This window comes from Triturus cristatus, chromosome 4_1 (assembly GCF_964204655.1).
Source record: "Triturus cristatus chromosome 4_1, aTriCri1.1, whole genome shotgun sequence".
Taxonomy (NCBI): Eukaryota; Metazoa; Chordata; class Amphibia; order Caudata; family Salamandridae; genus Triturus; species Triturus cristatus.
Window position 1 is genome coordinate 377479523 of NC_140585.1, and position 24874 is coordinate 377504396.

The 24874-nt window shown below is 46.3% G+C and overlaps 1 protein-coding gene across 2 annotated transcripts in view; it reads right to left on the reverse strand.

Moving 5' to 3' along the window:
* FBLN1 (fibulin 1) overlaps positions 1-24874 on the reverse strand; it is an 852642-nt gene that overhangs the window by 449420 nt on the left and 378348 nt on the right. The window contains exon 15 of one of the 2 annotated variants that reach the window (XM_085652429.1): positions 18909-19329. The exons of the other annotated variant lie outside the window; for it this stretch is intronic. Coding sequence (XP_085508555.1) covers positions 18978-19329 — 352 coding nt within the window. The 3' untranslated portion in view covers positions 18909-18977. Of the gene's footprint in view, positions 1-18908; positions 19330-24874 lie in introns of those variants that run through there. 2 annotated transcript variants of the gene reach the window in all.

Consider the following 24874-nt stretch of genomic DNA (forward strand, 5'->3'; position numbering starts at 1 on the left):
GGGCACTGCACACCAATTGCAGTGGTGGCTAACGGACTAGGGTTAGGTCAATGGCAGATCACTCTCCCTTCCTAAACCACAGTTCACAGTGGTGACAGGTGTGTCACTCTTGGGTTGGAGTGGCCACATGGGAGAGGCGGAGATCAGAGGTCTCTGGTCTCCGGCGGAGTCCGGGCTCCACATCAACCTTCTGGAGCTCCGGGCGATTCATCTTGCACTGAAGGCATTCCTTCCTTCTGTCAGAGGAAGGGTAGTGCAGGTGTTCACGGATAACACCACTGCCATGTGGTACTGCAACAAACAGGGCGGGGTGGAGTCATGGACCCTATGTCAAGAGGCTCTTTGCCTTTGGATGTGGCTGGAACATCAGGACATGTCCCTGGTGGTTCAACACCTGGCAGGTTCTCTGAATGCCAGGCCGGACAAACTCAGCCGCTGGTGCATGATGGATCACGAATGGCATCTTCACTCGGAGGTGGTGTAAGGTCAGAGCCATGGTTAGATCTGTTCACCACCGAAGAGTATGCGCAATATCAGCAGTTCTGCTTGTTGGAATTTCCAAGGCAGCACTCGCTCGGCAATGCTTTTCGTAGCGAGTGGAATTGTGGGTCTTCTGTATGCCTTTCTGCCTATACCACTTCTGCTCAGAGTTCTGAAGAAGATCAAGTGCGCCCGGGACCATGTTATTCTTGTGGCTCCGGACTGGGCACGAAGAGTCTGGTATCCCGAGCTCTTGAACATGGCCATCGATCCTCCGATCAGACTGCCTCTTTGGGAGGATCTTCTGTCGCAGCAGCAGGGGACGGTCCTCCACCCGAACCTGTCCAGCCTCCACCTTCTTGCATGGAGATTGAGCAGCGACAGTTTACAGCTTTCGACCTTCCTCCAGAAGTCTGTAATGTTATGTTGGCAGCCATGAAGACAGTATACGCCTGTAGAAGGAACACATTTGTGGCATGGTGCGCAGCAAAGGCTGTGGATCCCCTTTCTGCCCCTCTTTCTGAAGTTCTCCTATCCATTCTTTCTTTGGCCCAGCAGGGCTCTGCTCTGAGCACCCTTAATGGCTATCTTTCGGCATTTCTTCCCCTTCCTGATCAGCCTACTCTTTTCAAGTCCCCTATTGTAAACAGGTTTCTTAAGAGCATTACTCACCTCTTTCATCCTATTCCTTTCGTAGTGCCCCAGTGGGACTTGAATCTGGTCTTAACTTACCTTATGTGCACTCCCTTTGAGCCACTACAGAATTGTCCTCTCAGACTCTTGACTTTAAAAACTGCTTTTCTGGTTGCCATCACCTTTGCTCGCAGGGTGAGTTAGCTGCAGGCTCTATCTTCGAAACCTCCTTTCCTTGCTGTCCATCCGGACAAGGTTGTCCTTCGAACTAGGCCTTTTCTACCCAAATTGGTTACCTCGTCCACATAGGACAGACCATCACTTTGCCCATGTGGCTATGTGGGTGCCAAGATAGGTCGGGCCGTGCCAAAACGGACCATCTCTCGATGGGTCGTCCTTTGCATGAAGATCTGTCATTCCTTGGTGAAAAGGGAGCCTCCAGTAGGACTGCGTGTCTATTCCACCAGGGCGACGGCAGCCACTACTGCTTTGGGATGTGAAGTCCCACTCTGTGACATCTCCCAAGCAGCCATGTGGACATCACTGCACACGTTAACTAAACATTACTGCCTGGATAGTCAAGTCTGGAGAGAGAGCTTCTTTGACCGTTCAGTTTTCCAGGACTTCCTGGTGTGAACTTAGTTTGAAGACCCACCTCTGGTTGTGGTATTTCTAGGGTTTGTATTCTAAGGTAAAGAATCTATAACTAATAGTCTCTTTCAGATGAACAAATTACTTACCTTCAGTAACAATATATTTGTAAGAGGCATATTAGTTATAGATTCCCTAACGCCCCACTTATCCTCCCTGTTCTGCAAACTGACTTCTAGAGTAAGGGACTCCCTTTCAGGGCCCTAGTTTTGTGCATCAGTGGTCAGTGTCTTGCATGGCTCTGCGCTTCTGGCATGGAATGTCGTGTGAAAGAACTGACATCAGCGTGCAGGGGCAGCTTCTAGGTAGATATTTCAACGTCATGCCGGCGATCACGACACTGACAACGAATGTGGAGTCGACCGACACGCAGGGGTACTGCTGAGAAATATTCTCCGGATCCAGTCTGATGCCTGGGGGTAATTCGAAGGTAAGGAATCTATAACTAATATATGTCTCTTACAGATATATCATTACCGAAGGTAAGTAACTTGTCCAACACAGTGAAAACACTTCAAATGGACACCACACCAGTTTAGAAAAATAAGCAATCTTTATATAAACCAAACAAGATCAAACACGACAAAAATCCAACATATAATACTGTAAAAATAGCTACTGTTCCAATTGACCTTTAAATTGCAGGAGAAAGGTGAAAATACAGATCCTCCGACTCGGTAGCTCCGTCCGGGGCTACCATGAAACTTAATATGACAGAGTCTAACAATGGCAGCCAACCGCGTCGATACGGGATAGCTAATGTGTCGACAGACTCAGAGACAGTACCTTTCTGCATAAATGTAAATGCAGCCCAGGTCCATTCAGCCCAGTCCTGACTCATCCAGACTCTCTGGAGCCACTGCACATCCCCAACTCCCGTCACTCCACTGGATGGCTAAGCAAGAAAATACCTACGTCCTATAAGTGGTATTTTCAAACACAGAATGTAAAAATGACCCTCACTAAAAGATGCATCGTTCTGAGTTCAGGCATTCTAAACTTTATTTTCCTACCATTTTCCCAGGGGAAGTTATGTTTATAAGATCTTATAAGCAAACTCCCCATTCTATCCTATGGGAACAGGTAGCCTTGGGATAGTGAACAAGCATTTACAATGCAATGGTCTCGGCATTGGTAAAGTTAGAGCTATTGGCATTGCTCATGACATTATTTTTGTTTATGTTTTTTGTTTTTAAAACATTTAAAGAAACGGCATTGTCATGAGCAATGCCAATAGCTCTAACTTTAACAATGCCGAGACCGTAATTAAGGCCAAAGGATGTGTGAAGTCACTTCCGCTACCCCAGGCATTTTGGTGAATTGACGCCCATGCTAACTCCTCTTAACTTAACGCACCACTAGAAACTGGACAGAAGGCTTCCCTTCCCTCTAAGCACAGCACTAGCCAACACATTTTCATCCGTAACCAATCATCCTTGGGTTAACCTCGAACTGCGGATTACGTTGAAGCGTGCTGCTCGCCATAAAGCGCCTCGCGAGGCACAGTAGGCGCTGTGTAAATGCAATTATAATGCATTTACCTCACAAAAGCACAGCGGCCGTCACCCCAGTCGGTGCCTCCAAGAGGTCCCACCTGCGAGGCCTCGCCTGTGATTTACGCCCAGCTAACACATTTACTTCCCCCGCGTGCCTTGGGGTTTCTGTCTGTTTTGAAAGTTAAATACACATCCCTGCGGGGTTGAGTGAGGGCTCGGCCAGCGGTGACACCCGGGTGTTTTTCTTCCTGACAGCCCCCCATCGACGGCGAGGACAGTGTGATGGCAGCGGAGGCGCTCCTCGAAGGAACTTCAAAAGCCGTCTGTCCTCGCCGAGCGGCCAGGTTCCTGTCGGGGAGGCTGATAAGAGACCGAGGCCGCCGAGCTCTTCCTCCGCAGAGGAGTGCGGGAGAGATTTAAAGCCTGCTCCTCCTAAAGCGCTTCCTCGGGTCAAAAGTCGCCGACATTAGGTTATAATGAGACACCCCAGGCCATTTGTAAAGGCCTGGCATCGGGCGTGAGGAGAAGGGGGTGCGGGTAAACGTAGAGCATGCCGCAGCCATCAGGCACAGGACAGCGCAGGTGGTTGAGTGAATGTAGTGATGAAGACGCTCCCCACTCTGGCTGACGTCACAGAGGAGGACTGTCCTGTGGGGAAACTGGGGGATTTACAGGCAGAACTATGGTTCTATAATTCTAAAAAGCCCGTTGGGCTGGGGCGGGAGTCAGACAGAAAGACTCTGTCTCAACAGTAGCAGCTCTACGGAGGCCGGATGTGATGATACAAATGAGACTGCTAGGCGGAGGGTGTGGACACGCAAACCCACCCTCTGCAAGCTTAGCTTACCTGGGCTCGGCTGTAAATTGATCCCTCCCGTACCAGCATTTCGGGCTTCCATTGTGACTGGTTACATCTACCGCACGCACCGCCCGGCAGCGCAGGCGAGGAGGAGGAGGAAGAAGAAGAGGAGGAGGACGACGACGACATCCAGGAGGTGCGAATACCGGGCAATGATGATGATGAGGAGGACAACGACATCGAGGAGCTTGAGAACAGCCGGGAGCCTGAGCTCAAGGAAAACAACCGGAAGACACCACCGCCTTTCTCCGAGGCAGAGAAGAACTGCCTCGGAGAAACGCAGCGTCGTTTTCGGATTCGGGGGCGTGTTTTGCTGTTGTCTCCTCCCTGAGACTTTTCGCAAAAAACACGCCCCCGATCCGAAAAGGACGGGGCAGGATTGGAGTGACGGGACCTCTTCTCCAATGGCTGGCCAGCATTTACTAGGCCAGCCAATGGAGAACAGGGTAGAAGAGGGGCGGGTTCAAGCCCCTCTTCTCCCAAGTCATTATCTCTCGCGAGCGAGACTGCGCAAGCGCAGCCATCGCTAGCCGAGACCTAAAAATGAAATTGGCAGTATTTTACTATCAGGACATGCCACACACACCAGGGCATGTCCTACCCTTCACATGCACTGCACCCTGCCACAGTGGTACCTTGGGCCTACCTTAGGGGTGACTAACATGTAAGAAAAGGGAAGGGTAGGGCCTGGCAAGTGGGTGCACTTGCCAAGTCGACATGGCAGTACTAGACTGCACATAGATACTGCAGTGGTAGATCTGAGTCACATTTACAGGCTGCTTATGTGGGTGGCACAATCCGTGCTGCAGGCCCACTTAGCAGCATTTGATTTACAGGCCCTGGGCACACACAGTGTACTGTACTAAGGACTGACTAGTAAATTAAATATGCCAATCATGGAATCACTAATCATTAACAATAATTTACAAAAGGAGCACCTGCACTTTGGCACTGAACAGCAGTGGCAAAGTGCCCAAATCATCTAGACCAGCAAAAACACAGGGGGTAAAGGCAAAAATACAGGGGAAACCCACTGCAATGGTGCCATGTCTAAAAGATTGCATTGTGCAAATTTGTGGTAGCAGTTAGTGAGAGAGAGAGTGAGAGAGAGAAGAGATAGCTTGAATGATGCGACCTCATGCTAACCGCATGTCTCTAGTGAATTCACAAAAGTTGTTTTAAAGGTGAATGCCAAACTCTAATAGGTGGCTCTGTAATGGCAGGTCACAGGCCACCTAAGTAACAATAGAAGAAAGTATGTAACATCAACAAAGGAATCCCAGTTCAAAGGCGAACCTGGAATTGAGGGAGGAAGCAGGAGAACAAGCACATCAACCAATATCAAACGCAAAACCCTTCTGGCAGTAAGTTCAGGGAAATATGCAAACTGAGAAAAGAAGCAAAAGGTGAGGTACACATTAATGGTGAACGAACTGAAACGATAGCGAAGGAGCCTATACAACATGCAAAACTACGAGGCACCATCCTAAGGTGCTTATAAAGTGCTGCTATCACTCATGTCGTGAAAATCCACCTCCTCGATCTCCTCCACTGATGATCCTGACACTCCAGATTTCCGTTAACATATACCCTTAATTCTTGAAACTGCTATCCTAATACAAAGATTAGTCACCTGGATCCAAAACTGTTCAACACAAGAGGAGAAGGAACATCAGTACCATTGAGTCTTGGGAGAGATTTCTACAGGATGGGAAATATAGAACCATCCGCTTTGGTAGTGGTGACATTTCCTTTGCTTCTTAAATATGCAAAAATGGCAGGAACTTGTCTAGGGCAAGAGATGTCTGCTTTAGTGCCCAGGATCCAGAGAGGGAGAGATAACATCTTAAAAGACAGAGAGTCACTTACTCCAGTATTTGGACAGTTGCCTCTCTGTTTAGAAGCAGAGGTCTCTGACCTGGTGTTTGATATCTAGGTTGTGCCTGCTTTGCTTATGAACTGCAAATGAATCCTATGAATAACAGAGATGGGTCCCTGGAGTTCAACTTGGTTCTTTTACTGAGAATCAGATCATACACTCTGAGAAGGGCCTACAACACAGAGATACTATTTTTTATGGTCCATCACAGCCTTGCAAGTCCTGGTGTTAAAAGCAATGCAGTGAAAAGCACTGTGGTTGAGGTCCAAACACTACGCGTGATAGTTTTGAAGGTCTCTCACCAACCTGATACAGAATATTTCTATGTTTCATAAACCTAAATATTTGGAGGCTTAATTTGCAGGGAACCCTTTAGGGAAAACAGAAACACATTAGAATGCTTAAAAATGTAGATTTTATCATTCAGGAGCAAGAGAAAAGAGCGAAACGGAAAGCGGAACGCAGGGTCAAAAGAGATCGGATGGGACCGGCTACCAACAGAGGAGCAGTGGCATCAACCACTATTTACATTTCACCAAAAATCATAGGTGTACCAGAATTTACAAGTTAAAAGCTTTTTTATCCAGGAATTGACATCATGCAGTTTAGTCCCTATAAACTTGGTGGTAGTGTATAAAAAATCGTATTCAAAAAAGTTTGTTAAAAACAGTTTTAAAAAGTGCAGGGGTGTGGCCTGGGTGGTTGTCAGTCAGTGAGCTCCCAGCGTCTATGCAGAAGACTCCCAAAGCGATCCTAGCTGCTGGCATTACCCTGGGTGCAGAGTGAATCCTATCACCATGGGGGAGACCCCATGGAGCCAAGACGTGTGTCTGGGGACTCTCGTAGGGCCACATCAGGGTCCTCCTAGAGCCGCATGGCTGAGGCCCTCATGGTAAACGCCAGGCTAGCGCCTTGCCCACAGCCCCTGGGCCTGTCAGCTGCTGTGCTAAACGGAAAGGAAGCTGTTAATTCCCCTCGGCAGCATTTGGCCCCTGATGGCTTCCACTCAACTTTGACGGAAGGGAGGCAGACCTCTGTGACATTCCGGGTCTGGGGCCTACGGCTGGGCCTGTGTCTCTGGATCTGGGGCCCTATTTTTCTGCAGAGAGGTCTCCACATAATGGCCACTCATTTCTATGCCTGTTGCCTACTAGACCCTTCCAGGGGTAGTGTTGGCCCTCGCTGGGCCACCATGGACTTAGACTGACCTGCCTCTGTGGATACTGGAGGTGCAGGCCTGTGGGACCCTCAGCTCTGCCTTGGCTGAATCCCTGTGGTGGCTATCGCTGTGACTGCTCGGCGCTTGCTACCAGGACCGCGGACAGGTCCTTGAGTGAGCCGGTTGTGGATCGGAATTGGTGAGATGGTCACTTCTCAGCACGGTTCTATGCCTATGCCACCAGGACAGCGGGACTTCACCGTGCTGGCGGGTCAGTGCCTTGTGCCCCTCCTGGTGTTGGTGTTGGCTCATATATGGTCCTGAGGCCCTGTTTTCTGCAGAGAGGTCTCCACATAATGGCCACCAATCTATACGCCCGTTTCCGGCTAGACACTTCCATGGGTAGTGGGGGCCCTCACTGGACCACCATGGACTTAGACTGGCCTGCCTCTGTGGATACTGGGGGTACAGGCCTGTGGGACCCTCAGGTCTGCCTTGGCTGGGCCCCTCTGGTGGCCTTCGCTCTGACTACTTTGCTACGAGGACCAAGGACAGGTCCTTGAGTGAGCGGGTTGTGGGTCGGCATCAGTGAGACTTCTCTGCACAGTTCTATGCTTATGCTTCTGCTTCACTTTGGCCTTCCCTGGATCATTCTGCTGCAGCCCTTTTGCCACACCAGGGCTCAGCATGGGAAGTGGTGCTCACCCACTGACCCACACGCAGACGAAAATCAATAAGTTTACGACTCCCACCCTCGGTACAGACGCCTTTAATCTGTTGGAAGTACTCTCCGCCGCTCTTGTAAGATCCTTTTAATATACTTACTCTTAATTGCGGATTATTTTGAAGATATAGGTTCTGAAAAATAGAATACGGAATAATTTGTTTTTGGATTTGTCGCACAAACTTTTTTCTACATAGTATTGCCCTGAGGAAGTCGATGGGTGATGACCCAATGACAAAATACATGTTGGCTACATCTATCATCTGGCCGTGACTGTATCAACCACTGTACCGACAAACTTTAACGATGCACTACTGGATGTGAGATTTTCATGAGCTATGGAGTGAATACTTTTGAATTAAAGAAGAAGGTTTTTAACCACTACACATATTCGCTCTCTTGGACATTATTTCTGCTCCGGATAAAGACTTATTGTTACTTATAATTTTGGGACCTTTTAGTCCACAGAATTCTTTGGAACGTGGGTGGCCGTTTGCCTTTATCCTTGGGAGCATTCGGAGGAATTAAGGAAATCCTACTGACTTTACGGTTGTGCGCAGAATTTAACCCAGCCACGCTCATCATTTAAGCATTATCCTAATTATGGAGTCGACTTCCGGAGGGATGACCTAGGTAAAGGTCCCCAGTAATGTTGCGTATATGTGTATTCAGTTATTGCTAGAACGACAGATGCTTCTTGGGTGGAAGGGTGGGGGGATTTGTTGGAGGGTACTTGGAGGGGTTTGGTGGGCAGTTATGGCCATGTTGGCCTCAGTTTTTCTAGCAGTACAGAACACAAGTTTGATCACCTGGCCGCACCCTCCCCATGGTGGTTTCTGAAAGTTAATCGCCTTTCATGGGTTGCCTTGGAGATGGCTGAAGGAGCCTGGGCGCAGGGGTCTCGCTCCCCATTTGCCAGATGTCTTATATCATGGGTGTGCTTAAAATCATAGAAAATCATGATATGGAATGTCAACGGCCTTAATGACTCCATTAAACATAGTGCTGTGTTGGAGTTTGTGAGACGCATGTCTCCAGATATCCATATTCTCTGGGAGGCACACCTTTTGAGTTCCCACTGCCCATTCCTGGCCTGCTATTGGTATGATACGCTGCATCATGCAGGACACTCCAGGGGATCCTGGGGTGCCCCTCCTCATTCATAAACGTGTTCCTGTGGGTTCTCTGCAGCATGTCATATCCCCTGGGGAGCTATGAGGTGGTGGAGGGTATGATTGCGGGTCAGACATATGACCTTTTGTGCTTGTACGTCCCCCCAATTGGCAGGGCCTACATTCAAGATGGTAAAGGGCGTGCTCCTTGGTCTCTCATGGGGCGTCTCGGTGTTGGGTGGGGATTACAACATGCCAATTTCAGCCTCCAGGGACAGCTCTAGGGGCTCCGGGGCAGGCCTGTACCTGAGCAGGCGACTGGCAGATTGGACGGCCAGTCTTAGGCTCTGTGACGTCTGGCGGGTCTGTAACCCGGACAACATGACATACACTCAGACATCAGAAAAACAAAGATTCCTCCAGGTACTTTCACTTTACATCAATATCCTCAATACTTACTTCAAAGAAACTCAACCACCTAGTTTTTTTTTTAATTTGACAAGAATATAATTATCTACCACACAGGCTTTTAGAAAAAATAATTAGCATTTAATATGTTATACTACACATATCATCTAAAAAAGGGAACTTCTCCCAATAAAAACATCACATATTAAAATCATTAAAAATGACACTGTACAACAATTCTTCCAAAAGAGTATCTGTGACAAACCAATTACTGTGTAGAAAATCTTCAGGGGAAATATTTATAGACAGAACAATTAGTCTAAATCAACAGACACGTCTACTCAATACATCACTAAGTTTCTATTTATCCATTTCACATGTAGATGAAACGTGTAGAATAACATATTAAAAGCGATGTATGTTTTCTTAAAACCCATGTGATAGATGATTATATTCTTGTCAAACAAAGTTTTAAAAAATAGGTGGTTGAGTGAATGAGTTTGATTGATGCGAGTAGTGAGGTACTTAAGTAAAGGTATCTGGGGGAATACATACATCTGCAGCGTATAAGACACAGTCCCAGATTGACTTAGTCCTTATGCCTGCCACTGAAATGCTTCTTACTACTGGCGCCTGCAATTACCCCCGAGGCGACTGAAAGCTTGGTGCCTGACTACTACTGAGGTTACCGACTTCATCTGACAGGAACTGGACACATACCTCACCCTCAATGCGGGCTCGTTGAAGTCCCCAGGGACTTGGTGGGCAGCAGGCATATCCTATATATGAGGTGTTGCTCGTTCGCACCTCCGGGCGCGCAATAGGCAGAAGCTCTATCAAGTGAAGGAACACAAGGCTTGCCTTGCCTGCACGGAAGAGTAAGCAGGATCAGCTGAAACTTAAACCAGTCAGGTGGAGATCGATCGGGCCTCCCTGAGGCAGCTTTGTCTTGATGAGACTCAAACCTGCTTGATGGCTTCCCAAAGAAGGGTTTATGGGTGCGTGGACAAATCAAGTAAATTGCTCTATTGGCTAGCCACTCAGAATACAGTGGACAGGCTGATACCTTGTATAGTTGACCCTGCCCGTGGGAGATTTGTGGATGCTTGGGCCATAGCATCAGCAATTGCGGACTACTACCGCTCTCTCTATGCACATCGAGTGAAGCCCCCAAGAATTTCTTACACCCTTGATTGCAGACTTACCGCTGGTCACCTTACCATTGTTGGTTAGGGCTGAGTCGGACCAACCGCTTACCCCAGACAAAATAAATGCCCCCCTCTCTGATATGAATAATGGCAAAAAACTGGGCACTGATGGCTTCCCGATTTAATATTATCAGAAAATCTGCCAGCCTGCTTCCCCATTTGCTGGCTATGTACAACGATGCCATTGCTCAGCATCATTTCCCTGACGGGCTTAATGTGGCAACAATCGTGGCTCTTCACAAGGCGGGGAGCCCCCCAGACAATAGCACGTCCCATCACCTGATTTCCCTTATAAACAGCGAGCCCAAGATCTATGCCAAAGTCCTGGCCTACAGGTTCCATAAGGCCATACCTCAATTGATTCATCCGAACCAATGTTGCTTTATGCCCCATCATAGCATATGCCACTGCAGCCGTAGGGTGCAGGCCGTTGTGGCCTATTGCCAACGCCTTACAGCGTCCAATACCTTTTTAATCATTGATTTCGAAAATGCTTTCGATTCCCTGGACTCGCTGGGATTCCCTGGAAAACTTTGGTCCGCACTTTTTATCCTGACCGCATGTTGTATGCCTACCCAACTGTACATGTACCTGTTAATGGTCCCAATTCAAAGCGGTTGCAGGCAGGGGTGTCCTTTGTTGTATCTCCTTTTCACCTTGGTGATGTAGCCATTGGCATCATGGGTGAAATGCGTTGGCCAGGCCCAGGGGTTTTGATGGGTAGACAACATCGAAGATCGTATAGCTCTATATGCAGAAAATGTCCTGCTTTTTGTCTCTGCCCAGTGACTACTGGGCCCAGACTGCTCCAGATGCTGCAACAATATGGGCAGGCCTCCAGCCTTCTGGTCAATTAGTTCAAACCGATTTGGTTCCCTTGACTGGCCTCTCACTAGTTGCGTCTTGGCATTCTCTGCTATCAATCCATAGACTGAACTTCCTCAACTTAGGCATATACAACTCAGTACTCCCTACGCTCACTTGGTTCTTAACTGGACTCCGTTGGTCCATTAAATGCAGAGGGATTTGGCTAGATGGGCCCGTCTGCCACTTAAACCGCTGGGGAGGGAGGCTGTGTTCAAGATGATGATCTTACCATGGTTCCTATAAGTTCTACAGAATGTTGCCCACCCTCTGCCCAAACACTGGTTCATTGGGATACATTCCACTGTGTGCTCCTTTCTTTGGGCCGGTCGGGTGCCTCGCATCGTGTTTGGGCAGTGTGTGCAGTCTACTTTTGATGGGGTTGGCAGCGGCGAGCCTGCAACCCTACTACCGGGATTTTCAGTTGGTGGTCCTCAATGATTGGCTCCATGGCGGTTGGGTCAAACTGATGTCTATGACCTGGGACACTATATGGACAGGCTGTATGGAACCCCCATCACGTGTGCCCTCCCCGACCTTACTAGATCGACATTCCTGATGTGGAGATCAGCACTGCGGTGGACTGGGTAGGGTCAAGCAACCTACCCTCTTCTGGAAGGGCAATTGGCTGCACCACAGGGCTTGCCTTGAAGGCTTCGCCCATGGGACCTCATCGGCATCTCCCAACTGGGGGACATGTGGCAGGGTGCACATATGATGTCCTTTGAGGATGTGCAGACTAACTTTATTCTACACTGATCCCAGTTCCTCAGGTTCTTACAGCTCTGTCATGCCTTGGCAGCCCATCATGATCTTATTGGTTAGGCACCCGAATATAGCCTATTGGAGGACAAATTGCTCATGGGTGCCCTGGGACCGGGGGGGTGTTTTGAGTATTTCACTCCCTTGTCCATAATTCACTGGACTTTTCGCCCCTCTGAAGGCCCAGTGTGAATAGGGGTGGGTCCCCTGGAAGACACTGAGTGGAGGGAAGCTCTTATGGCACCTAGAGAATTGGTGATATCGTCTTGGTTCTGTATGATCCCAATCAATTTTTTACACATCACATACTTGATACTAGTGAGTGGGATGGCAGCCAATCATCCATGTGCTCTAGGTGCCACAAGGACACAGCAGGCTATTTCATGTGACATGGTCCTCTATGGTGATCGAGAGGTACTGGGCCAAGGTCTTCCAGACTCTTCCTGCATATTGTACCACTGATTGACTTTTCTCCTCATAGTGGCCTTATTGGCCTGATTGAAGATCTGGGGGGGTTCTAGGAGTGATCGCCTGTTGGTCGGTCAGGGGACGTTGATGGCTAAGAGGGACATTGCTCAGTTGTGGAACTCATCTGCCCCACCCTCTGTAGTGGATGAGCTCAAAGGGCGCCTTCATAAGTTCCGTCAGGACAATGTTGAGGTTCCATGCCGGCGGCAGAATCCTCTTTGGTGGCGCTATCCTTTTTTGCCCCTTCCAGGAATCTCTTTACTACTTGTGACGTAAAGAAACTTTCTCCCGTCTCACCTCGTGTGTAGGCCACAATCGCCGCTAGGTGGACTCTTAGCGAAGACGAACATAGTTTGGCTTTTAGTAGATGCGTGAGGTATCTAAGCACCGTTGATTCCCTTGTCAACTTATTTTGCAGTTTATTTTTTCTGCACCACAGTGTGAACCTCTTCCATTTTTCCCCATAGCATTTCCGTGTGGTCGGTCTCCTTGCCTCCCGGAGCACTCCCATAGTGCTTTGAGGTAGCTTAAGGTGTGCGAACTCTATGTCTTCAGGAGCCATGCCGCTAGGCAGAGGCTCTCTGGCTCTGGGTGTAGAACTTCTCCGTTCTGCATGGAGAGTAAGTCTTTTCTTTTGGTGAACTTGTGTGGTGGCCCCTGTGCCATTTCCACTATTTGCGAGTACCATATCTGTCTTGCCCACAGTGGTGCCACTAGGATCAGCGTCATGTTGCTGGTCCTGTACTTGTTGAGTACCCTGTGTATCAGTGGTATCGGTGGAAAAGCGTAGGCAAATGTTCTTGACCAACTTATCCATAGGGCATTCCCCTGGGATAGTTTTCCTGGTTGTCTGGATGCAAAGTTTTTGCATTTTGCATTCAGGTGTGTTGCAAACAGGTCTATTGTCAGTGTGCCCCACCTCTTGAATAGTTATTGCGTTTCCTGCCCATTGAGTTCCCACTCGTGGGATGCTGAAGTCTGCCTGCCGAGCCAGTCTGCTTCTAAATTGTCTTTCCCCGTAGGTGTATGGCCAGCAGATCTATTTTGAGCGTGATGGCCCATCTCCAAATTTCCTGTGCCAGGTTGGACAGGGGGAACAATTGTGTCCCTCCCTGCTTGTTTATGTAGAACAAAGTTGTAGTATTGTCCGTTTGTATCAACACCCTTTGTACAGTTTTTTCTGGAAGGCCTTCAGCGCTAGCAGTACGGTCTTTAATTCCAGATAGTTGATGTGTCTGACCGCATCTGCTGGAGTCCACAGACCCCTCACTCTGAGCTTGTTCATATGTGCTCCCCATCCTATCTGGGATGCGTCTGTGGTGATGGTCACAGTTGGGCTTGGTGGTGTTAAGGGCTTCCCTATTGTTATGTTCTCCCTGTTCCACCATGCTATCTCTTCTTGCACTGCGTGCGTTACAACCACTAGATCCTCCCAACTTCCGTTTGCTTGTGACCATTGCTGTTGCAGCCATTCCTGGAATGGTCTCATGTGTAGGCGTACATTGGGAACTAGGTGAATGCATGACGCCATCATCCCCATGATCTTGCTTGCTGTTCTCACTGTCAGAGCTCGCCCCTTCAGCAGGGCTAGTGTCCTTTCCTCGCTGGGCATCACCGTTCTCTTTACGGTGTTGATTTGCGCCCCCAGGAAGATCTTCACTTGTTCTGGTTCCATTGAGGATTTCCCCCGGTGTATTGAGAACCCCAGCTTTGTTAGTGTTCTTGTGACACGCTGTGCGTGTTCCTCTCATTTTTCCCGTGAACTTGCCTTTATTAGCCAGTCGTCGAGGTAAGGATACACGTGAATCTCTTCCCTCCGCAGGTACGCTGCTACTGCTGCAATGCATTTGGTGAAAACCCTTGGTGCGGACTTTAGACCGAATGCCAAGGTTGTGAATTGGTAGTGATCCTTGTTGATGGTGAACCTTAACAGATTTTTGTGCTGCCTGTTCATTGGGATGTGCAGGTAGGCATCTTTGAGATCCACGGTGGGCATGAAGTCTCCGTCTCTCATTTGTGGGAGTAATTCTTGTAGGGATGTCATTTTGAATTTTTGCGTCCTTACGTACTTGTTTAGGAATCGTAGATCCAGGATGGGTCTTAGTGTTTCGTCCACCTTTGGTACCAGGAAGTAGTTTGAGCACACTTTCTTTGAATGGTACTGGTTCTATGGCCTCCTTTTGGAGTAGCTGTAGTGCTTCCTCTACGAGTTGTGCTAGTTCTTGTCCTGAGTGTTCCCTTCTGTTTGGTTTTTTGTTTGGAGGTCTCCTTTCCAACTCTATGCAGTATCCGTACTGTATGATGTTGAGTATCCATTTGTCTGTTGTTATTTTTCTCCATTCTTGGAGGAAAAATCTGAGTCTGCCGCCCACCGGTGTTGCATGCTCGTAGGCGTTTGGTTCGTGTAACCCTCTTTTGTTGGTTCCTTTGTGCTCTACCCTTGGAGGGGTGTTGTGGGTGAGCACTCTCCTCCGTGCGAAGTCACTGTGGCGGGTTGGTCTCCCCCTCTTCTTCTTTGGCCTCGTCCGTTTCCCCTACTGCGCAAGGACTGGCCCCAAGGCTGGTACTGCCAGTTCTGTTTCTGCTGCCCCTGTTGCCCGTGACCCTCGCCTTGTTGGCCTTGCTGGAATGTTTGATGTGACGTTCCCGGCTGGTTTCCTCCCCTTCCGTAAGGTTTCCGTGTCGGGGTACCTCTTCTCATCCCTCTGAATTGCAGGGCCCCCATGGACCTCGCCGTCTCATTCTCTTTTTTGAGTTGGGTGAGTTTCTCATCGACTGGTGCCCCGAACAGCGTTGAAAGGGGTGTTCAGGATGTTGGTCTGTGCCTCTTGCTTGAATCCTGAAATTCTGAGCCAGGCCTGTCTTCTTTCAGTGATTCCTATTGCCATCAGTCTGCTTGATGTCTCTGCCCTGTCCAATGCTGTTTTAAAGCATGAATTTGCTATATTCTTCCCCTCTTCCACTAGATGCGACGATCTTTGTTGGTATTGCTCGGGGAGATGCTTGATTAGGTCCCTCATTTCGTCCCAATGTTGGTACTGGTGCCTGTTCAGCAGTGCATTGGAGTTCGCCATGCGCCAGTGCATTGCCGCGTTTCTCTCTATTTTTCTGCCAGTGAGGTCCATCCTTCTGCTCTCCTTGTCAGGAGGTGGTCCAGAGGTTGCCGGAACGTTGGCCCTTTTTCTGGCAGTAGATGCGATAATGGAGTCTGCTGTGACAGATCCCTTGATGTATGGAGGGTCCTGGGAGGAGTGTTTATATTTTTTCTTTGTTCTGGGTGTGATGGATCTGCATGTTGCAGGGTCCTTGAACGCCTCCTTCCCCTGGTTCATGACACTCTGAAGCATGAGGAGGAACTGGCTCCTAGTTTGGATGGGGAGCAGTGTCTCGAGTAAAGAGTCCGCTTTCGGTTTTTCCTCCTCTAGTTTCACGCCAAAAGCTGCAACCGCGCTCTTTACGACCATGTTGTAAACCCCAATATCATCTGGCGGCGAAGGCCTCGAAGGATAAGTCTCCATGGGCTCTTCTGGATTTTCAGCGTCGAGGTCCTGCCATTCCAGGTCTTGCGTCGTCGACGGCGCCGAGCCGTAGTTCGATTGCTGTTCCTCCTCTTCTTCTCCCTTATAGTAGAGATCATCTTCCTCTTCTTCGGGAGTTTTCGACTGCTCTTCGGCGTCAAACTCGTCCTGCTCTTCGACCTCGACGATAACCGTCTGTGGTTTCGTTGGGATTGTGAATTTTTTCATCTTCTCGTCGAACTCCTTCTTCCTTTGAAGGATGCTCTCCATCTCCGCCTCAAGCCTTCTCTTTTTCTCTTCCATTTCGGAGGCATGTTCGGCGTCGAGCGCGGGCCTTTTCGACGGAGCTTGCGTCTATGCGACCTTGTCCTTCGTCGTCGAACGCCCAACCTCGTGGGCCTGTTTCGATGAACTTTGTTTTTCGGTGGCCTTCGGCACCTGGGAGTCCTTCTCGAAGGATCCGCTGGGCCTTTCGTCCTTGGATCCACGCGCGGTCGTCGAAATTTTCGGCACCGGTGTTCCTTTCGAGGACTTAGACTCTGGTTTTCGAGAGTCAGTCTCTGTTTTTCGGGGCCCTTTCGGGGTTTTTGTGCTCGACGTCTCTCCTACCTTGTCAGACGTCTTCTTATCGGTCTCTGCAACCGTGAAGTCATCAGGTCCCTCGGCGACGTTATCTTCATCGTCGGTGGAGAGGCCCAGGTCATACAGAGACTGGGCCCTACCCTTGCCTTCCATGTTGTAGTTGGCTCTCCTCTGCCGCTCTCTCACCCTGAGTGTCTTCGGTGTGAAGGCGGAGCAGGCATTGCAGTCTTTGCTCTCGTGGTCGACTGGCAGGCAAAGGTTGCAGACCGGATGTTGGTACGTCTGCGCGTTTTTGTGGTGGCAGTTACGGCAGAATTTAAAAGGTGTTTTGTCCATTCCTGCGCTCAGTGTCCCTGAGTGCGCATTCTCCGTTGGACGTCGAAGATCTCGAGGTTCTCCTCCTTCTTCGTCGTCCCGGCTCGATGTTCTTCCTGTCTGTAGTCTCCTTAAATTTCCTTCGATGAAACTCGTGCTCTTCTTCTTTCTTCGTTAAAAAACTCTGGAGCTTCTCGGTGGCGATCCAGACGCAACGGCGGAAAAAAGAATCTGAAGATGGCGCCCCAAAGTGGGACTTCCGCAGGAAGCATGCCGACGTCACGAGAAGTACACCAAATGGTGGGACGTCGACGCCCACCTTGGCTACAAAAAACAAAACAAAAAAAAAGACAAAAGAAAGACTATGATTCCAGACCCAACCACCAGACCGCGGAATAATGCACAGCATAGTGAATCCAGAAAGATTCACGCTGCAAAACTGTAGAAACCATTATATGCTGCCCATAGGTGTCCCCAAAAGAATAAAAAGATCTGGGGGAAATGGTGGGAGTACAATGGATTACAGGGCACGAGATGTTGATATATGCTTGTGGTGATTGCATACTGCTGAAGTTTTTGTTGGTTTGCTTTGTTTTCGTGGGAAATTAATAAAAAATATTGTTTATTAAATGAAAATGGTGCAGACCATTTACAATCAGTAGCTTAGAGACTGCAGCCATAACTATGGATGACCTTTAAGAGACGCCCCTGCTATCAGTGACCTTGCCACAGAGTGCCTGGCCTCAGTTACTTTGCTATGAGGTATGCAATGTCCACTCTTGTGGGTGCAAAGACCACAGGGGCTATAAGTGTAACCCTAGGTGACACACAAACGGCATCCTTGCCATCCACTGCACCGCACGTTATGGCTGACACCAAATCTAGGGTGCCAACACCTCTACAAGAAAAACAGCTGATGATATTTCAATGGATTAACAATATGCTAAACACAGAGTCGATTTTAAACCAAAGTTGAAACAGATAGAGGACAATTGTGTATTGAAACTAGGAGTGCCTAACACAGAGACGAATGCTGAAGCACGTGGGAGCTAATGGTGCAGCACACACAGACTCTTGTTAGAGCACACTAGAACTAAAAATGCAGCAACTAAAAGAGCAGTGCTCTGTCACATGCACAAAGAATTTTAGATTTTTCAAGCTATAGCTTTATTGTAGATGTGGGAGTTATTTTTCCCCATAAAAGTGATTTTCGTCTTATGTTTCACTACAAAACTGCTACTTCAGATAATACTGGGATGATTCCCTTTTTAGGCTCAATGTGACCTGATATTTATATTAGCCTCCTAAATGATGTACTCTCTTGAACTAAATGAGCATCTGTAAAACAACATCTTAAAATACAAACCAAAAACTCCGAGTTGGCCAGAGGCTGTGATGGAGAGGTTGTGAAATATGGTTTGTTCAAACGTTTACATGTTTGATAATGATTGTAATGAAAAGATTGATGATTAAAGTAAATGAATGTTTGAATCTTTATGTAAAAAGCAAAAGTGCAATTTTGTTTTTAAAACATCCTTAAAAGTCGAATACAAACATCAGGACACGTCAACCCGCTTTTGTGTTTTGAAGCATTTAATTTCAAAACCCCTTGTAAAATCTTTGTTGACATTTGCTGCGATTGACATTTTTTACTAATATATTCATAGTTTACAGTGTCAAAAACAATGGCTATCCAGGAAAAGAAGCAGAAGTTCACAAAGTGAGGGTGAGAGGGAACACAATACTGCGGCCATTGTGCAAAACCAAATGGAAGTACTGCATGCAAAAAGTGAAAACACAACTTCAAAACTTTATTAAAACTAAGAAACAAGTAGCAGTGAAACAAAGCCAGGTGGTACTCAAAGCTCAGCAGCTACAAAGACAGAGAGTTTGGCAATGAAAGTGCTGACGATCCCGTGACGGGAAAGTTGCATCTGAATGGTTAGTAGAATATCCTTGGGCTCTGTGATTGGCCGATTTAGAGTCACAATACCACTGTGGGTGTTCACTTTTTTTGCGGTGAAATAACCCTCCTCGTTCCCGCTGATGATGGATAGAAAGATGTCATCCCCAGGGACGGAAGTGGAGGGACCCATGCGGAAAATGTCGGTGGGCGCTTGGATGTTGGTGGGAAAAGTAAGCTGGTGATATGTTATTCTCAAAGGCAGGCTCTGGCACGCATTTTCATTACAAGGCAAGCGCTCACAGTGGCTGCAAGAAAAGTGAGAACACAAGACAAAAAGGTGTATTAGTGCACATGTAAGCAAGCCAGCCAGTGCAATGTCAGAGGAAGCTGCCTGGTCAGAGTTTGTATTTCTTTGTAAAAACCAAAAGTACGCAGGCTGAACAATTTTGTTCCTCATAAAATAGATCAGAACAACAAAACCAAAATAGCCTGTCGCAGAATGATACCTTCAGTTATGCCTCTCTAGAGATCACACCCTTCTTCGTCTTGTGCAGAATGTTTTGATAAGCTGTACGTCCAATCAATTAATTAGGCTGCCTCAAGAGCCAGATTAGTAAAATATATGTTGGCTAAAAAGACTTGGGTCAGAATGTTCAATTATTGAACACAAAGGTTTGAAAGCTGAAAACACCGAATAAACCCTATATTTTAGGTACCAGCATGCAAAATCCTCACTGTACATCAAACTTGAACTTTAGCCCATGAGATTTTGATTTCTTTTGATTTTCAGTTTTGCTAAATGGTATAGCAACTGGACTGCAATGTATTATGAGAGCTAAAATATTAGAAGAACATGCTCTCCTCATGTGACACTGGGATTGGGAGAGACTAGAAGAAACTATCAGAATTAAGCACAATTCAAATAAAATGATGGGCTTGATCCAAATGCTGTATTTGAACAAGTTGTCTAGGCTGTGACAGGGTCATGATAAAGGTAGATGAGGAGGATTAAGGAAAACAGAAGACGGACAACATGGATACAAATAGTACTCAAGCAAACTGACTGGCCATAACAGTGAGAGTTGGCTGGGAAAATAGCGCCAAACACATTCATTTTATGAGAATTATGCGATATTCTAACAATAAGCCACAAATTCATTATTTTGGGTAACTTTGTCTTAGAAAAAAAATAGCTGCAATAACACAGCCACTAAAGGCTTTTGTCTTGAGCTTTGTTTCTTTTACAGATGCCAATATGTCCCTGTGATGAAGAATGAAAAGGCATTCAGGCTAGAAGTCAAATAACTCAGGTGGGACAATATTTATTTTGTCCCCCCTCACTCCAGCCACCTCTGGCTAGTCCCCATCCTTAGGAGCAACAAGTGGTAATGAACAAGCCAACAAATTGATGTGTAGAGCCAAGCCAGGGGTCAGGATTGGCCCCAAGTGACGCAGCCTGAGCCAAGGCACTGGAAACCCTTCCGTGCAAGCCACATATTTTTATTATATTCATGCTCGGACTGTTAGGACTGCCCTCCCTCAACTTGCAGGACCCGGCTCATTTGTTTTTCTCATATAGTACTGGATAAAGTAGAAAGCAACGGCTGGGGTCGTCCTTTAATTGGGGCCTAGAGTCGGGCTATCGCCAGATCTTTTGCTACAGTAAGGCTCAAACCTACCTTGGCAACTATCAGGCCATATCATGAAGCTAATTTTTGTATTTATGAACATGTGTAGCCCTTCTCACAGAAATGCCGCACATAGCATCTCCCTGATGATAAGGGGAAAAAGGTGGTGATGCGTACAAAATTATTTTGAGGGTACACGATTATCTGGAAAGTGAGACACTGATGTGATTACTACATCAAGGGTGTAAGGAAGATTATTTAGCAAAGTCGTAGCATAGTGAGTCAATGATTAGAAAATGCAGGCAAAACGATGCCAGTTTGAGAGAGGGGTCAAGGCAGTGGTAGAGATTAAACATGCATGGATGGTGATGGCTTTTTAAGGGCAAGTTAGTAGAATTTAGCTTATCTTTTCCAAGAGAGGGAGAACTCAAAGGGGGAGAGGGTTGGTGATCCAAAGTTGGGGTGAGATCAAGTAGCTCCAAAGATCTACACTTGGAAGTGGCATTAATGAGCAAGAGTACTATCAGGAGATAAAGACTGGCTGAATAAAGCGTGGGGTGGTATGGGCAAGACATAGATAGGGTATATCTCACCCTGCCTTTCTCTGATTACCAACTTGCTTCATGTTCATTCACACTTGTGAGTAACAGGCCTTGGTGGGGAATAGACGAGGGAAGTTCAATAGCGCACACAAAGTTAATAGGGTTAATATTTGTAAAATGTAGCAGGTCGGTCTTAGAATCCTACAGCTGCCCCACTGGTACTACGATTCCTGGTCTGGACACAATGGGCCCAGTTCACAAAGGTAAATATACACAAGTATATTTACTCGTGTGTAGATCGCATCCTATACCTAGGATAACTCTAATTTGTTGCTGTTCATCATTTCTGAGTGGAGATTTTTCATGTCTCCACCCCATCCTAAAGAAGAATTTACGATTGTAAACTTACTACTAATAACCTTTCACATTTTAGTGGAGATCTCTGCCACCTGGGTGCAGATCTCCCTTTGGGAAAATATAGGAAAATAAGTAAAGTTTAAGTTTTTTCAAAAATATTAAAAAATATTTTAGACTATTAAAGCAATGTAAAATAATTTCAATTAGTTATTACCTGGAACTAATGAAAAAAAATCTTACCACACTTTAATCAACGAAATTAAAACTGTATTAAATATAATTATTTAAATGTATTAATTATATTTATGAATAGTAATTTTAAACGAAATAACACACCCTTTCTAACATTTTCATTTAATTTTTGTTAAATGTGGATAAAAGTTATATATTTAATTAAAAATAGATTATTAAATTAAACAAAAGACTCAATTACACAGAATTTTTTCTCTCTAAAATTATATGTTATGTAATTTATATGTTAAACTGAGTTAATTCTTTTAACATTAATTCATTCCTGTGGGTCGTTATTTATACCCCCTGCCTACATTGTTGTCTACAGGAGTGTGCTGCAGTACCAGTGGTTGTCTTATTCCGAGGCTGCGCTGGAGTACATTTACACTTATCTTGACACTTTCAGTGCTCTAGTAACTTTAGAAGTTTATTTTGTGAGCAGCAGTGGGTTTTTGTATCTGTATGACCCTCTCAAACCCCTCCTTACACATTTGCCTCGCCATGACCCACATTTGAGTCATTATTCCCCATTTTCTCGCCACTCCCCGGCCCCTACCACATTTACCAGAACGCAGTATACTTATGTGTACATAGATCTCTGCCATTGTGAGGGATATTTCCACACAGAAAGGATTGGAGAGGTGGAGATCTTGGCCATAGGTTTGTGAACTGCAGTTTGTAGTATTCCATGTAGTACTAAATATGTACTACAACATGCAGTTCGTGAATCAATGTCACAGACTTCACAGAATCAAAATGGCCGCCCCACTTGCATTAAATTAAGTCATAGTATTTACAGATCTTCGAAAGTTCATACTGTGGCATTAAGCACTACATACAAACATGCTGTTATTAGTATTTATTTAGCGAGGCAGAGTTGAAGTAATTTGCAACTAGTATAAAGAAATGCAATCTGCCATCGACGGTAAAGACCAGAGGCTTCCCTTCCTAAAGAACCAACAGCTATACTTGTAATTTCTGTGTGGTTCGCCAGAAAAATATCCCACCCTTGTGAATGAGGTTGAAAATCCATGTAGGTTTCCAACATATAATCAGATGAATCTGGTGTGATGGTTGGCTAAGGAGATGGGAACTCAACTCGGTATATAGTAATTGGAAGGACAGAAGCAGCTTCTGATCCAACAGAGAAAGGATTTCACATAATGCCATCTGAAACTAGAGGAACAGTGCCATCCTTTGGGCCAGTGGTGGCCCGCTTGACCCGCTAGGCTGTTGCCAATCGATTTGCTTCAATATAAGCAACGTTTTACCGGTGGCGCAAACTATTCACTGCAGGTGGAAAGACTGGCCCACGCTGATGTCCAGGACCGATAATATGAACCCAGGATAAGTTTAGGATTTTTGGCCACATTCGAAAACGAAATACCCTTAGAAATGCTCAGGAAAAGTAACATCATTATGTATCACTTCGTTGGAGGGAAAGCCACACCTAAAATCTTAAGTTCCTCAAATTTGAAAAGTTTAGCATTTCAGAAGGCAAATGGGGAGGTACATTTACAATAGAAAACACTTTTAAATTGCTGACCTTTGACATCGCTCAAATACTAATTGCAGTAAATATTTCGGAATTTTAAATATATTTTACATTACTTTTCAATAAACTAATGCCTATTTACGATTATAAAGGTCCCATCTTTCTAAGGCCAACGTTTCGGTTGCATTTAAAGCACAATATAAATTGTTTTATCCTTCAGTACTGCGTTTTTCCAGCATAGCCTCTAGGGAGCCACTCAATGACCCATTAAATCAGGTCTGTCCACACAACTGGTTATTTATTATTCTCAAAATGAGATCTGTAGTCAAACATAAAAACAGAATTAACGATTGCACCACCGACCATGCCACAGGCTGAATTTAGCTTCAAGTTGTCAAATGTAGAAACAACCCCATAATGTTCATAACTAGTGTCACTAATCTTCTCTAGACTCACACGGCAACTGAAGTTTATCAAACTGCTCCTAACATTTTCATTGAACACATGCTCTAGAAACCACCATTTTGCTTTCATCTCCGTTCACTCTACTAAGGCAGGCTCGTACTCAGGGAGTACTATGGTATCTGACCGGTCGGGGTACTTCTCATCTCTAACACTCCCCACTCACTTCTCATAACTCTCCTCGTCCCCCACTCATAACATAACACGTATATTTGTATAGTGCATTTTCACTATGAAAGGTATCTTGGCGCTGAACAACAGGTGTTTATCATTACCCAACTCAATGGTACTCATTTTATCGACATCAGAAGGATGAAAGTCTGAGTGGTCCCACCGGGAATTGAACCTGCGACCATGATGTCGAACATAGGCCTCTACAGTTGGCGCATTAGTCCACTAAGCCACCAAACTCAACTCACAGTCTGAGCTCCTATCAGCAAATTTTTATCATAAGGCTAGACCAACAGTATGAATAGGACAGCTCTGGTTTCCAAGTGATCTTACAAACAATACGTTTCAAGTTCTGCCATCGATGGACAACAAACAAGTCTGCTTCACAATCTTCCTAAGCAAATCCAAACTTAGATCAGCACGGGACAAATCATAATACAAACTACACTCACCGTTCCTTCACAAAACCATCATAATAGATAGGTATAGGCCAAGGGCGTATTTAGGATTTGTATGAAACTTTCGCTTTCTCTCTTTGTATTTATCTGGGGCCCGACTCACAGAACTAACTTAAGACAAAATCCTAAACTTACTACCATTTTGGTATTCACAGAAGGCAGTTACTTATTTTGGTATTCACAGAAGGCACTTACTCATTTTGGTATTCACAGAAGTTAGGACCGAAAGTCTTAAAGTTAGGATTTTTCTCCGTTTAGGAGTCCTAAAGTTAGGAGTCCTAACTTTACTACTCCTTACCTGAGAAAAATCCTAACTTTATAAGACTTTCGGTATTCACGGAAGGCATTTAGGAGTCCTAAAGTTAGGACTCCTAACTTCTGTGAATACCGAAATGAGTAAGTGCCTTCTGTGAATACTAAAATGGTAGTAAGTTTAGGATTTTGTCTTAAGTTAGTTCTGTGAATCGGGCCCATAGTGCTTAGTTTGAGCCGGTGGTTGATGGAGG